General features: G+C 52.7%; 5 protein-coding genes across 5 annotated transcripts; 3 read left to right on the forward strand and 2 right to left on the reverse strand.

The window, feature by feature from the left end:
- Positions 1-124: 124 nt before the first annotated feature.
- On the forward strand, positions 125-1,448 carry V8C40DRAFT_234745 (NADP-dependent oxidoreductase domain-containing protein). Its single transcript, XM_083213695.1, has 2 exons — positions 125-580; positions 655-1,448. Exons 1-2 carry the CDS (start codon positions 311-313, stop codon positions 1,315-1,317), a joined length of 933 nt encoding a protein of 310 aa, XP_083076709.1. The 5' UTR covers positions 125-310; the 3' UTR covers positions 1,318-1,448.
- On the reverse strand, positions 1,351-2,800 carry V8C40DRAFT_135321 (Deoxyhypusine synthase). The gene is made up of 3 exons (XM_083211117.1): positions 2,351-2,800; positions 1,507-2,286; positions 1,351-1,449 (listed from the first exon to the last, which is right to left on the reverse strand). The coding sequence occupies exons 1-3, from the start codon at positions 2,567-2,569 to the stop codon at positions 1,384-1,386; spliced, it is 1,065 nt and encodes a 354-aa protein (XP_083076710.1). The 5' UTR covers positions 2,570-2,800; the 3' UTR covers positions 1,351-1,383.
- A 223-nt stretch (positions 2,801-3,023) lies between these two features.
- Positions 3,024-10,188, forward strand: V8C40DRAFT_284231 (SANT/Myb-like DNA-binding domain-containing protein; the record flags this gene model as incomplete). Its single annotated transcript, XM_083222125.1, has 4 exons — positions 3,024-3,115; positions 3,310-3,396; positions 3,533-7,517; positions 7,579-10,188. 4 exons carry the CDS (start codon positions 3,024-3,026, stop codon positions 10,039-10,041), a joined length of 6,627 nt encoding a protein of 2,208 aa, XP_083076711.1. The 3' UTR covers positions 10,042-10,188.
- A 516-nt stretch (positions 10,189-10,704) lies between these two features.
- Positions 10,705-11,593, forward strand: V8C40DRAFT_234750 (DASH complex subunit Dad1-domain-containing protein). Its single transcript, XM_083213696.1, has 3 exons — positions 10,705-10,916; positions 10,989-11,051; positions 11,121-11,593. Exons 1-3 carry the CDS (start codon positions 10,827-10,829, stop codon positions 11,262-11,264), a joined length of 297 nt encoding a protein of 98 aa, XP_083076712.1. The 5' UTR covers positions 10,705-10,826; the 3' UTR covers positions 11,265-11,593.
- Positions 11,594-12,168: 575 nt separating this feature from the next.
- V8C40DRAFT_272853 (P-loop containing nucleoside triphosphate hydrolase protein) lies at positions 12,169-13,181 on the reverse strand (the record flags this gene model as incomplete). The annotated part of the gene is made up of 3 exons (XM_083220401.1): positions 12,169-12,531; positions 12,624-12,827; positions 12,939-13,181. The coding sequence occupies 3 exons, from the start codon at positions 13,179-13,181 to the stop codon at positions 12,169-12,171; spliced, it is 810 nt and encodes a 269-aa protein (XP_083076713.1).
- Positions 13,182-13,785: the final 604 nt, after the last annotated feature.

Raw genomic sequence — 13,785 nt, forward strand, 5'->3', positions numbered from 1 at the left:
TAAGATGTAAGAAGCAAGAAATAAAATCTCCCTTGTACAGATTGAAGATTACATGTACACAGTAGATATGTACGCTGATAATGACAACCCTGACGTGACCTCGTCCTATCTTTGCCCCGCGTCTTGAGCTCCGCTGCTATGTGCGTGAGAATGGACATGTGCTTACAACAACCAGCTCCAGGCTTTACTCTACAATGCAAGCCTCCAGCTTCCATCATCTCCTCCATCATAATGAAGGTCGAATAAATAAGTAAATCACTGGTCTGATTGTCATTCATTCCACATCAGCTTACTTTACCCCTCCTCCACCATGGCTCGTCCAGCTATCGGAGCGCAAGCATCACGGCTTGCGCGAGATCTTCCTCTTGGGCTATCGACAACCTCCACTCTCATTCCGAAACTCATCTACGGCACTGCCTGGAAGAAGGAACAAACCGCGGATCTCGTCTACCTAGCTTTAAAAACCGGCTTCCGCGCCATCGACACTGCGGCTCAGCCCAAACACTATGACGAGCATGGTGTTAGTGTAGCTGTCAAACGAGCTGTGGGGGAAGGCCTCATTAAACGAGAGGATTTATTCGTATGCACTACCCGATCCTAGTAATTTCATCAAGAATCCTCTTTCTGGAGCACTCTGGTTGACACATTTTACAGATCCAGACTAAATTTACATCCCCGGCTGGGCAGAATAACGTCACTCCATATGATTTGAACGCTCCGCTGGCGGACAAAGTTCATCAGTCTGTGCAGTCGTCTCTGGCCAATTTCAGTATTGAAGGCCAGGAGCCATATCTTGATAGCCTGGTGCTCCATTCGCCCATGGATACTATGCAAGAGACAATAACCGTGTGGAAGACTCTCGAAACCTATACGCCGCACAAGATTCGGAACCTTGGGATATCCAACACTACCCTACCCATCTTACAAGCTTTGTTCAATGGCATGACCGTCAAGCCCGCTGTCGTGCAGAATCGTTTCCACAACAGAACTGGCTATGAGACCGAGCTTAGAGCGTTTTGCCGTGAACAGAAAATTGTATTTCAATCTTTCTGGACCATCAGCGCCAACAGACATCTGCTTCAATGCAGCCCTGTGCGAGAGGTGGCGCAGAAAGCTGGGGTAGGAGCAGTTGCGGCGTTTTATTCAATGGTGTTAGGACTGGAGGGGACTACCATCTTGGATGGCACAACAAGCCAAACTCATATGGAGGAAGATTTGGAGGGCATAGAGACTGTAGGAGTATGGGCAGAGGGGGATGGAGCTTCAGACTGGGCTTCCGCACTCAGTAGCTTCGGACAGCTGATTGGGGAATCATAGGCGTTTTAAAATTCTTGAAAGCAATGAAGCAAATGTGGTGAAAACTTTAGTGGCTCTAATCTATGTCTAAATGTCTTTCGCAAAAGTATTTGCTACTATAAATGGAAAGCATGCCGTCGCCTCAAGATAGACCTATTGCTTCGCATCAGCTTATATTCATGAGGCCTCGGATAGGGGGAGAATACTAACCTTGACGTTATCTGCCCCAATTTTAATCTTTCCCCAAGATACTGCTTCGTCTGGACGCGCGCCGGCATCGCTGCCGTCGAATTCCTGGGCTGTGTTGATATAGACGGCTGATTCAGCACCGTTTCTCATGAGGCATGCGTTTGCAATGTGGTGCTTGACGACTCCGCCTCCCAGGATAATCATTCCTGCTCTTTTGGCTCGAACGGCAATAGTGTTGATGCGTCGAATATCTTCTACCAGATCAACCCGTAGCTGCTGTGGCGAACTCTTGAATGTGTGGAAGTAGAGCATGTCTCCAATACTGCCATCCGTCAAGGCAGGACAGAAAACGGGAATGTCGTTTTTATAAGCCCAGTAGTACACTGAACGCTCATCGTTAATCTCCTTGCCCAGTCGGTGGATAACCTTTGAAGGCGTCCAGTGAATCTCGTTTTCGGTTCCTTTGCTGGCTTCCTGCTCTTCCAGCATCTTGTCAAAGATGGGCACCACCCAGTCCTCAAAAGCGCAATAGTTGGCGTTGGGAACGACGAGGTTTCCGATGCGGTTGAGGCCCTTTTTTCGCAGGTCTGCGCCGTTCGCACTGAAGGAGCTCATGTATGTTTCGCCGAGACACTTGATGAAATCTTCCTCTACTCCTCCAGCTGTTGTAACAATGCATGAGACATGCTTGTGCTCCACCAGCCACCGCAAGACACCCCTTAGACCGGATGAAATAAGGTTGGAAGTGTATCCCAAGAAAATTGTCGTCTTATCGCCAGTTTCGGGGTCTCTCCAAGCTCTCTTTATGAGGCGTTAGCTATACTAGATTCCTCTTAAGGAACTCTTTTCTCTCATAGGTACTGACCATGTCGTTGATAATCCTAATGGCTTCACTCATTGAAGTTGCCTGGAATCCCATATTTTTCATTCCAAGGAATAAATCCTCTGCAGTAATAGGTCCCTTTAGCTTATTGAAGTCGAGTTCTTCTACTTTCTGTGCGTCTTTTGGCATTTCCTCTGATTTGACGAGCACCGCATTGGTGACCTCCAATGGAGGCGCACCTGAGTTGCCATTTTCTGCCATGTTAGGGAAAGTGAATGTTCAGTATAAGATATGAGCTTCTTGTACTGTGTATTATCGGGAAAAGAAGAGCCTCCTCCAATAAAGGATGAATGAGATGAAGAACAAATATAGCTTCCTTGTTTACAGGCTTGCTTAATCCAGTATGAGTAATTGAAGTAGGTACTTGATGTCTTCTCACAATTTGCACAGCTCGCGGGTAACTTGATCCGCTAGCAAAAGATTGGATTTTTTTCTGCTTTTTTTCCTTTGAGTTTCCATTAATCTCATAACGGGGCTAGTCTCGCAAGTAGCACTAACCGCCTCAGGTATCATATTAGTAATTTTCCATCTCGACAGCGCCAAGCCCTCGCTGACTGCCGGGGGGACAGGTAACAGTAAGGCTCAGAATAGATTAGCGCCTAGCGTCTCGCGGCAAAGAAGACTGCCTGTACTGTCCAAGCGCCACGCGATCTGGATGTATTTTGAAGTCTCTCTGTGGACCTCGAGATCTTCAGCTCCTTCATCATTCCAGCCTCTGACGGCCATTTGCATCGATACCTTGGGATAGTTCGCAGCACGTTAGTCCGACATCGTCGCTAGAATTTTCTTTTGTTTTTTTGAGGCCTGCTGCCTGTTGATATCGACTTTCCCAGCCACCCCCTGCGCTGCAACGGGGCAGAGACGCCTGTTAGCCGAGGAAGTGAGCGATTGAGATTCTCGTGATCAACACCACGGAAGCCGACTTCGTTACGCATCTCCAGTGCCGGTTTCGCGACGCCGCCGGCTTCTGGATGGGACCTGCGGGATTTATGCAGGATCTCATCCGGCACTGGCCCGCCATTCATCATGTACGTACCGCGCTCGAATCGCAGCAGAAGCCGTTGTTTAACCTTGATCGGCGGCATCGACTGCACCATGAGACGAGTCGCGATTGTCTTCTACATCTGTCACTGGTCGTCTTACTCACACTACTTCCTGTTGCAGGGCGTTCAGATACCGACACGACGGTGACCGGCGGTCGAGGTCTCCTCCTCGAGGAGATCGCTCCCCGGACCGCTTTGATCGGGCATCACACTTCAGCGATGGCGATAGGCGCCGTTCGTCTGCAGAAGCCAGAACAAATTCGGCGCCATTCTCCCAAGGCAGGGACGTATTCGCGGATCCGTTGCGCCGAGAACCTCCTCGTGGCCCCAAGGCGCTGATAGATCCTCCCGCCGGGCCGAGAGGAGGAGGGTTTGCCGGCGACTTTAGAGGTGGACGGGGGCGAGGGAGAGGAGGGAGAGGGTGGCCTGGCAGAGACGACAGCCGCGACAGGGGAAGGGACAGAGACATCGACTTTCGAGACCGAGACCGAGACCGATATCGAGATGAGAGAAGCCGGGAGCGAGAACGGGACTGGCGAGAGCAGAGAGACTTCAGGCTGCGCAGATCACCAATTGGAAGAGCACGATCGCCGACGCGAGATTTTCGTGATCGGGATATCCCCCCGGGGCTAGACGCAGACAGATCCCGTCGCGGTTCTCGCGATGGTGGCCCTCCATCAGCCGGCTCTTCATCGTCCGAGCCTGTTTTCAACGCACCACCATTTTCTCGTGGAGGCTTCCGTGGACGAGGCCGTGGAAGAGGCGACTGGCCTATTGAGAGAGGACGAGGCCGAGTCCCGTATGACGACCGTAACGACCGCTACCAGCGCAGTCGCTCTCAGGAAGGCCGCTGGGCACGTGAGCGCGACGAGCGCGAGCGTCCTGACAGATACCCAGAAGCCCGTGACCCACGCGATGAAAGGGATCGAGGAGAAAATCGTGAACTTTTTCGTGCCAAAGTGGAAGCGCGAGCGGCCCAGGAATCCGCTGCGCAAGTCAGAGACGTTTCGCCCCCTCCTGTGGCGCCATCGGCCCCGGCATTTGGATCTGTGCCAAACCGGGCTTCGAGTACTGGCGATGCGCAGGCTACCCCGGCCGCTGTCACGACTAAGCCACCACCGACTGCTCCCCGCGCCTTTGGGGAGCGTCCGGTGTCTGCAGGGCAGGCTTCTGGAGCTCCCGAAACTCCTCAGCCACCCACTGGACCCTCAAAAGTATTACCGCACGATAGCCCTCCTATTCCTCTGGGTCCCAGACTACAGCAACCCAAGCCCCCTCGCCCATCGAGCAAGCAATGGATCAACCCAAGTCTGAAGAAACAACCACCCGAGTCGCCCAAGGTAATGAGATCGCAAAGCTTCGTCCAACAACGGCCAATTCCCCCTCAACCTCCGCTGCAACGGGGCATCTCACAAGTTGATACCTCTGACCCAAGGCGACCGCGTAGTAGCGATGAAAAGTCAGATCCTTACTTGGGAGTAGAGAATAGAATGCGAGCTCATCATAGTGAGGAGCCGGGCGAGATAACTTCACGAAGCGAACTCGAAAAGCCACCGCCAAGTGACGTGGCCGATTACGAACCGCCAGAATCGATGGATCACGATGCCAAGCCTCCTGTATCTCCGGCGCACTCTGTTGGACAGCCTTCGACTTCCCCGAAGCTTGACTCACTTCCTAAGCCGCAGCAGGAAAATGGAGCGACCGAAGAAACGAAAAGCCCTGCCGAGGCAGCGCCTGTGAAACGAAAGCACAAGCCGCTCAAGGTCCGCGCCGTTCGATTTTCTCTACCTCCAAAGAAAACTCAACCAGAAGAGCCTCCCGAATCCGACGACGAAGATATGGGCGATTATTTTGATATGGAAATCAACAAGACCGAAGCTGAATTGAGCAAACTGCAAAAGCCGGACTTGCCAGTGGAAATACTCAGGCGTTACATGGCTCTATCGCATGGGTCAATGGTACAGATACTGAACGAGGGAGAAGGATTGTCAGAGATGTTGGGCGAAATTCCGACCACCCCCGAGCCCGTGGTCGAAAAGATGGAAATTGAACCCGCCGAGATACAAAACGAAGAGCCCCCTGTTTCTCACGACGAGCCTCTTGTGTCAAAAGAAACCGAGGAAACCACTCAAGTGAAAGAGCCCGGTCCTGTTAGCGATCAACCTATTCCAGCCCCAGTTGAAGAACCGAAGGAGGAAAAGGTTGAACAAGTTATCTCGCAAGAGCCAGAGGATCGCCAGCCCAAGGCGGAAGAAATGGATATCGATGACGAACCCAGGCTTCCACCCCCTGAGCCTAATAACGAACCGGAGCCGATGATCGAAACTACGATAGACGGCTCTACCAAAGAGGATAAAGAAGCTGAAGTTGTTCCGACCGCCGAAGAGACCTTGGCACCACCTATTGATGAAGCCACCACTTTGTTGAAACCTGCCGAAATAGAGACCAAGCCTCCAAGCACTCCATCCCAAGTAGCAGACGAAGATGACGAGACCGAAACCGAAGATGAGGCGTACATGGAGGTCCAGGCCGCTGCTGCTGTTGCCACAGTCCGACGATATATGTCAACACCGCCTGTAGACAGTCTTCCCGACGAATATAGTGATCGCCCGCTCTGGTACCAAGATAGGGAGTTCTTGGCAACGTTGGAATCGGACCCTGTTATTGATAATTTCGTTGCCATGTATCTTGAGAAGGTGCACCTCGATAGATCGACCGAGCAACGGCGCGCACAGGAGGAGTATACGGAAAACTACATGCAATATCTTGAGTATACCATGTCGGATGACCCTGTGGCAACAAAGAGCAGAGATAAGTTTTCGGTCTCGGCTCCCTCAGATACTGCAGGTACTCCAACGCCTGAGCAGAAACCGGAGGGCAGGGGAACAGGTAGAAGATTTGCTACAGAGCGTGACCTTGAACGTGTACTTCAAGCCTCCATGCGAGAAGATGAGGAGAGAAAAGAACGAGAGTTGCGAATCCAACAGGAAAAGTATCGCAGCGACAAGGAAGCTGTAATTCCAGACATGTACTGGGACGATTTGGAAAAGCAACAAGTTCAGTACCTTGATCATTCGGGATTCACCCCTCCAGAAAAGCTTGTTTCTGCATGGGATGTGTTTCAACCCGTCAACAACTTCACAGAAGAGGAAGCCCATCTTTTCGAGAAGCGCTACCTGGAGTGTCCCAAGCAGTGGGGTAAGATTGCCGAGGCTCTTCCAAATCGTGACTTCCGCGCCTGCATTCAGTATTATTATCTGATGAAAGGAGAGCTCAATCTCAAGGAAAAGTTAAAGAAACAGCCAAAGAGGCGGAAGAAGGGTGGCCGGGGCAAACAGAGATCCAGTGCCTTGGTCTCGGAGCTCGGCAACGGCGAGCCGGAAGGAGAAGAGACACCCCAGGAAAACGGCGAGAATGGAGAAAGGCGAAGGCCACGACGAGCTGCTGCTCCTACATGGAATTTCGAGCAGCCTCAGACGGATGGCGAGAGCACCCCTGCTGCAACCCCCGGTCGTCGCGGGGCATCTGCTGCTTCTAGAGGTGACCAGCCCGAAAAGGTGGATGGAAGGAAGGGAAGAAGAAAGGCCAAGGATAAGGACAAAGATAAGGAGAAGGAAAAGGATAAAGAGGCCAAGGCGTCCAAGCCAAACCAAACCCTTGCAGCCGCGCCGGGACCCGGAGCCGGGAAAGGAAGAGGCCGAGCTGATTCCCGCCCGGTGGCTGCGGAATACCTGCCGGGCCCGCCTCCCTCCGACCCTCATCGTTTGCCAGTGCAGTACGAACAGCCCTTGCAAGCGGGTATCCAGGCGCCGTTTGCCGTGCCGCAGCCACAGCTCATTGAGAGGCCAAAGCAGCCTGTAGTCGTCCCTGGATCCATCACAGAAGTCATGGCAGCACCTTCACTTCGACCAGAACCACCGCCACCTCCTCCGTCATCTATCACCACTTTCAACTTGACGCAGAACATTCCGGAACGGAAGCAATTATCTCAGGCATCGAGCTATTGGAGCGTGTCTGAAGCCAATGACTTCCCACACCTTCTAAGGGCATTCGGTACTGATTGGTCAGCAATTGCGAAATACATGGGTTCAAAGACAACAGTCATGGTATGTATCCTTCCTAGTTTTTGAACTGAGAATGTTTACTAATGCGGAATCAAACCAATAGGTGAAGAACTACTATGTTCGACAGAAGGATTCTGGAAAGCCAGAGTGGGAGGCAATTGCTCAAGAGGCGGATGCGAAGCGAGCTAGGGGAGAGAAAAGGCCTGATCCTCCTGTGCCCACTACCGGTGGGCGTGGTAGGAGATTTGAAGGCACTGCATCTGGTACCTCGAGGCCTATTGCGGTGGCTCCAGGAGTTGCCGACCCTCATGGCGATCTTCCACAGCCCAAGGTTGAACCCGCGCCTCCTCAGCCATTGAGGCAAACGCAGCATATACCTAGCTACGGGGTACCGATTGCCCAGGCTCCGGTCCAGGCTCCTCTAGCACAACCTAACCAGGCACCTCTTGCGGTACCGGCTCATTCAGTACCCCAGGCCACGCAGCAAGCCATATCCCCCAATGCCCGCACCTTGCACCAAGCATTGCCGCCTTTCGGCTTTCCAGAACGTGAACGCGAGCCTGCTCAACCCCAGCGAGTCCCACTACCGCAGAAGCCTTCTGCTAGCCAAGTTCCAGAACTCCGAGACTCTCGTCCCTTGTCTGTGGCACAGCCTCTGCAGCCAGCACATTCCGATGTCCTTGCTGAACGTGAACGTGCTGCTCAGCTAGACCGGATGAACATGGAGAAGCGGTACAGAGAGCAGCAGCAAAGAGAACAGCAACACAGGGAGCAGCAGCACAGGGAGCAACAACATAGGGAGCAACAGCAGCAGCAGCAACAGCAGCAGCTCATGCGTGAAAGGGAAATGGAAATGGAGCGTGAACGTGAGCGCGAGAGGGAGAGGGAGAGAGAACTCCGACAAGCAGAGCAGCAATCGATGAGAATGAAGCAGGAATCTGAAGCACCACTTCACCGTTACGAACCGTATGGCGGCCATCGACAGCAGCTTAGCCACGGCGGAGGCCCTCGAGAGCCATTCTCACTAACGAGACCATCATCCCAAGAACCTCGTTCTGTTGCTCCTCAGCCGTATCCCACATCAGTTCCGCCACAGCAGCCAATGCGGTCGTTGCTTTCTGACCCCGTAGCGGTACAGTCACCTCCACTGGCGCCTCCGTCCTCAAGGCCAACCCAGCCTCCTCCCCAAAGGATCTCATCAGGGCCTCCGCACGAACCTTACGGTGCAGCTGCCCCGCCTCCTCAGCACCCTTCTTCAATGCCCTCTCTTACACCTGCTCGACCGCCTGAGCCTCGAAAGTCAAATATCATGTCGCTTTTGAACGATGATCCTCCGCCCCCTAAGCGGGTGGCTGAGGTTACGCAAAGCCACACACCTGGGCCATCTTCAACGCCGCCATCCCAAGGTATCGGTCGACCTCCACCACCTGCGGCCGCATCTACACAGGCTCCTCCGATCCGCCGGGAAACAGACTCTCACTACTCTCCTTATGGACGAACGCCATCCAGTGGACCATCGGCCATGCCTTCTCTCAAACCTCCTTATTCTTCCTCGCCGGCTTCTTCGCAACATATCAGTGGACACCGAAGTATGCCATCTGATTCCGCGGTAGAGGTTGATTACTACGGACGGCATGCATACCCACAGAGCCATCCAGCAAGTGGTACAAACTCTCCCCAGACATCACAGCGTTACCCTCCACCTCCGCAGTCAAGTCAATCCCAGTATCAGTCTCAGACTGGTTATCCCACAGCCTACGGAGGTGCTCCTCAGCCAGCGCATATCACTTCGCCACCGACACAGCAATACGCAACTCACTCATCGTCTAGGAGCCGTGAGATTCCACCAAGCAGCCGTGACAACGTATGGCCGTCGTCTGGCCATCAAGCTCAACCTTCTGATATTCGATCACAAGGCAACAGCTGGCCATCTCAACCTCCCAAGGCATCACAGGCGCCTCCTCCGCACTCTCAACCGGCTTGGGGATCCCAGCACCCTTCGACAAAACCAGGGACTCCTGCACAGGCATGGCCAGCAGCCGCTCCACCGCCCCAACAGCACATGTCTTTGAGAGATGACCGGCCTCCTTCAATATACGGACAGGGTACCTCGGGCTTGTCGCAGCAGCACTCGCTACAGTCTCGCTATCCGCAGACGACGCGAGCGCCGGAGCCCATGTCTTCTAGTGCTCAGCCATACCCGCGTTACACGTCAACTCCAGGGCCGGCGCCACCACGAGATCCTCGGGACCCTCGAGATCCAAGAGATCCTAGAGACCCAAGGGATGTCCCGCCTAGCCGAAGCTACACTCCAAGTGTTTACGATAGTCGCGGGCCGCCACCTCCCCAGCCTCAAGTACATGGTTACCCAGCACCAGATCCAAGAGAGATGCAGCTACGTGACTCGAGAGACCCCAGAGATCAAAGAGATCCGCGAGATCGAGACCCAAGGGATATGCGAGACCCCAGAGATCCAAGAGACCCAAGAGACCCCCGTGACATTATGAACCGGGGTAGTCTTCGACCTCACGAGTATGACAGGCACCCCGATAGGTTCGGACGCTGAAGAGCGCCTGTTGACGACCATTGGATGAGCGAGGGAAAATAACATGCTGCTCATTATCATCCATGTGTTTTGCCTTGCCGTTGCTCGTTGTTTTTCCAAGTTTTTGTATACGCGTCTTTACTGTCATCAATCTACACGAGTTTGGTGTAAATCTATAGAGGGCACTTTAGGGTACTGGGGGGCTTATATAGGAAGGTCTCGGGGTGGGTTTATGCAATGTTGACGGAGACCAACTGTGTATCGGAGGGGGGTGGATCTGGTGTGTTTAACTCTTTGTTTAAAAAACGTGTTGTTTATGGAATTGCGAGTGTTACAGGATGTTTTTGAGTTTGGACAGGACCGCAGTGCGAGATTGCTGGTTGTGGGGGGTCGCTTTGTGGCGATGTTGTATGATATTTATCTCGAATAATGAAGTATATTTTCAGTATATGAATTTTGATTTTACATCTTCTTGTGTGAAACTTGATATTAAAAATAGAATAGCCTCCTCCAATTGTATTAAAATCGAATTGGAGAATGATTGGAATCGCTGGCGGGGCACGTTATTGGCAAAGAGAGACAACACCCCAACCCCACCATGAGCTACAGCAAAGTTGGAGAAGCTGCAGCATATCGTTCCAGCCACTCAACGCGTCGCGCAACCTCCAAAGCTTCCCTCCTACACTCTAACAAAATCACACATACCCAAAATCAATCCACTTCACCCCGAACACACAAAAAACAGCACCCGACGATATAAAGCATCTAAAGAGCAGCAGCAGCAGCAGCAGCAGCCAGTCCTTACAATGGACACCCGCAACAGCGTCGCCGGCACAGCAAGCAGCAGAGCCTATTTCGAACAGCAGCGCGAAGCCCTCATCGGCGACATTGCCGAAGTACGTTCCGTTCCTTGTACCAACTTCGCCTGAACAAGTCTTCTATACTGACATCGCGGGTTGGGGGATTAGAGCTTCGAACAAGTCCTCGGCAACATCAACAAATTGAATCGATCCCTCGAGGCCATCATCGCTGTTCGTCTCCCTCCAATTCCCAAACGCAAACAAGATCAAATGACGGTATGGGCTAACAATTGGAGTTAGGTCGGCAATGAATTCTCCTCTGTAGAAGCCCTCTGGTCACAATTCGAAAACGTAATGGGCAAAGACGAAGAATCCAATAAGCAGACCGAACAACAAGACGCCGCAAAGCACAACGACGACGACGACGAGACAATGCAAGAGTAAAGATAAAGATAAAGATACCCAAGAGAGACAGAGACAGAGACGAAGAAGCGGACAACAAACGAGAGATTATATTGCTACAGCACGCATAGGCAAAAGATACCCCCCTTCCACCAAAGTACCCCAGCCCATCTACGCTTTGTATAATCTACACTATCACTATCACTACAACACGATCGCTAGATCGGAAATGAAATAGGGGGGAAAAAGTAGGGAAGATAAGAGACAGCCGGTATAGGGGTGTGAATATGATGATTTTTTTAATCTCCCAATCCCAAACCTGATTGAACTCAACAGTATCATGCTACATAAGAGAAGACGCAATAGCGGATAGAAAAAAAAAGAAACACGAAACAAAAGAGAATAGTAAAAAAAAAAAAAAGTACTAAAAGACCACACAAAGTTTCGCAAAAAACGTCACCACCGCCGTTTCCTAGTTGCGTTTAAAAAGTTCGTGGCTCCCACAATCCGCCCTTCCCTTCCATGCGTCAAAAGGCTAGCATAGCAGGACCTGAAGCGCAAATCCAAAAAAAGAGGCCGGCTCGAATATGTTTAAATCAACCACGCGGACTCCCGCTTATATACCAGGCTGTAGCTTTCTTTCGAGGAGAGAGATGCACCAGCAGCTCGTCTCCACCACCTCGCTTTCATCGTCTTGATCTTGAGAATCGTGGACCATAGCCGTTGGACGTCGTTCGTAAAGGGGCGCAATTCGTCGTAAAGGAATCGTCTGATGGTCATTACAATTTCGGTATCCGCATCCACGTCCGCGTCCACATCCGCATCTGCATCCGCAACCCGCTCTCGACGCCCAAACCAAATTCCACCCTCGACGGCGTGCTGCCTTCTGCTGCCTTCTGCTGCCGGTGCAGAAATGATGAGCATTCGGAGATTTCGAGCGAGCCCTTTAGAGAAATTGACACTTTCTCTTCTTCCTCTTAAGGCCCCCTACCACGGGAGCTTGTGTCTTCCCATCGCCCGCAGACGCAGCTAACGCGGCAGGCGTCTCGTTGTTCCTCCGGTCGTTGGCCACAACAGTCATGATGGCCTGCTCGAAGATTTCGTCGACACCTCGCATTTCCTTACTGCTGCACTCCATATAATGGGCTCCCATCTTCTTGGCAACAGCCATTCCTTGCTCTGCGGTGACAGGCGTGAGTCCCTGGGTCTTGAGCATGTCGATGCAGGATTTCTTGTGTCGGAGATCTGATTTCAGGCCAACCAGAATCAGGGGGGTGTAAGGGCAGAAATGCAGAACCTCGGGGTACCACTGTGGCCAGAGTTAGCAGATTTGAAGACGCCGACGAGTGACGTATGCCGGTTCAGAATAAAAGGGGGGAGAAAGAGAAAGGGGGGCCATGCCTTATCCATGACATTGTCCAAAGAGTTGGGGCAATCGATGGCGAAGCAAACGAAGATGAGGTCGGTTTCCGGGTACGACAAGGGACGGAGGCGATCGTATTCTTCTTGGCCGGCGGTATCCCACAAGGCGAGCTCTACGGTCTTGCCAGTGGGCGGGTGCGTCGGGTAGGTGATGTAGTTTTCGAATACTGTAGGAACATATTTCTGCCCGCGAGGGAGGCGGTCGTCAGTATCCGTTTTCTCGTGCAAGATACGCGACAAAACAAAAAGGCGACAAGGCTGCGGCCGCGGCTGGAGCCCTGGGGGGTTGCTTACCTCTGGGAAATAGCCCTGGCTGTAGCTGATGAGCAGACATGTCTTGCCGCATCCACCGTCTCCTACAACGACAATCTTCTTCGAATATGTCGGGGCCTCCGTTACGTGAGTCGCTGCTGAATCGCGGCCTGACGATGAGCTCATGGTTGTACTGACAGTTCCCTCGCTGGAGCGGGTGCGCTGGCCGCGCTTCTCGTTGCTGCCCGTCGCATATTGCGAGTTGCGGTTCTGATACGCCGCCATGATGGGAGCGGGTGCTGGGAGAGAGAGCTTGTCTCAGGCAGCCAACGGTGGTCTCCTCTCTCGACTGGAATGCTGAAGCTGCTTCAACAAAGAATAGGAGTGGGCACCGCGGCAGAAACAAGGAATCCGGCCGGCATGCAAGTAAAGGAACAATGCGGTGTAAGGGCAAAAGAAAAAAAAAATAACACGAAAAAGAAAAAAAAGAGATTAGATGAATAAAGCACCTGCGGCGGTGTGGGATACGATGCGGCGACTGTTCGACTGTAGCGCAGCCCCCGTAGCTGAAGGTTTGCAAGACGGACGGGATGCAGAGGCTGGGGGGGAATGACGATGTTGTACTTGGCTCTGCTGTTGCTATTGCTGTTCGCTCCGGGCAACGAGACAGTTGGTGGGACAAGGACTTGTTGCTGCAGCTGGTGCAGACGGGGGACATGGAAACCGGAGCCCAAAGGGCTGAGTAAACAGTTGGCCGGGCAACGGATGGCGGTGCACTGACGTGACAGACATTGGCGAGTGGCTGGGGCGGGTTGTTCCGGCTCCGAGGTTGGTCCGTGCATTAGCCGCTCGCGAAAATTCTAACTTGGCCATTTGCTAGCCTGAGTAG

This window comes from Trichoderma camerunense (genome assembly GCF_050948025.1).
Source record: "Trichoderma camerunense strain CBS 138272 chromosome Unknown V8C40scaffold_3, whole genome shotgun sequence".
Taxonomy (NCBI): domain Eukaryota; kingdom Fungi; phylum Ascomycota; class Sordariomycetes; order Hypocreales; family Hypocreaceae; genus Trichoderma; species Trichoderma camerunense.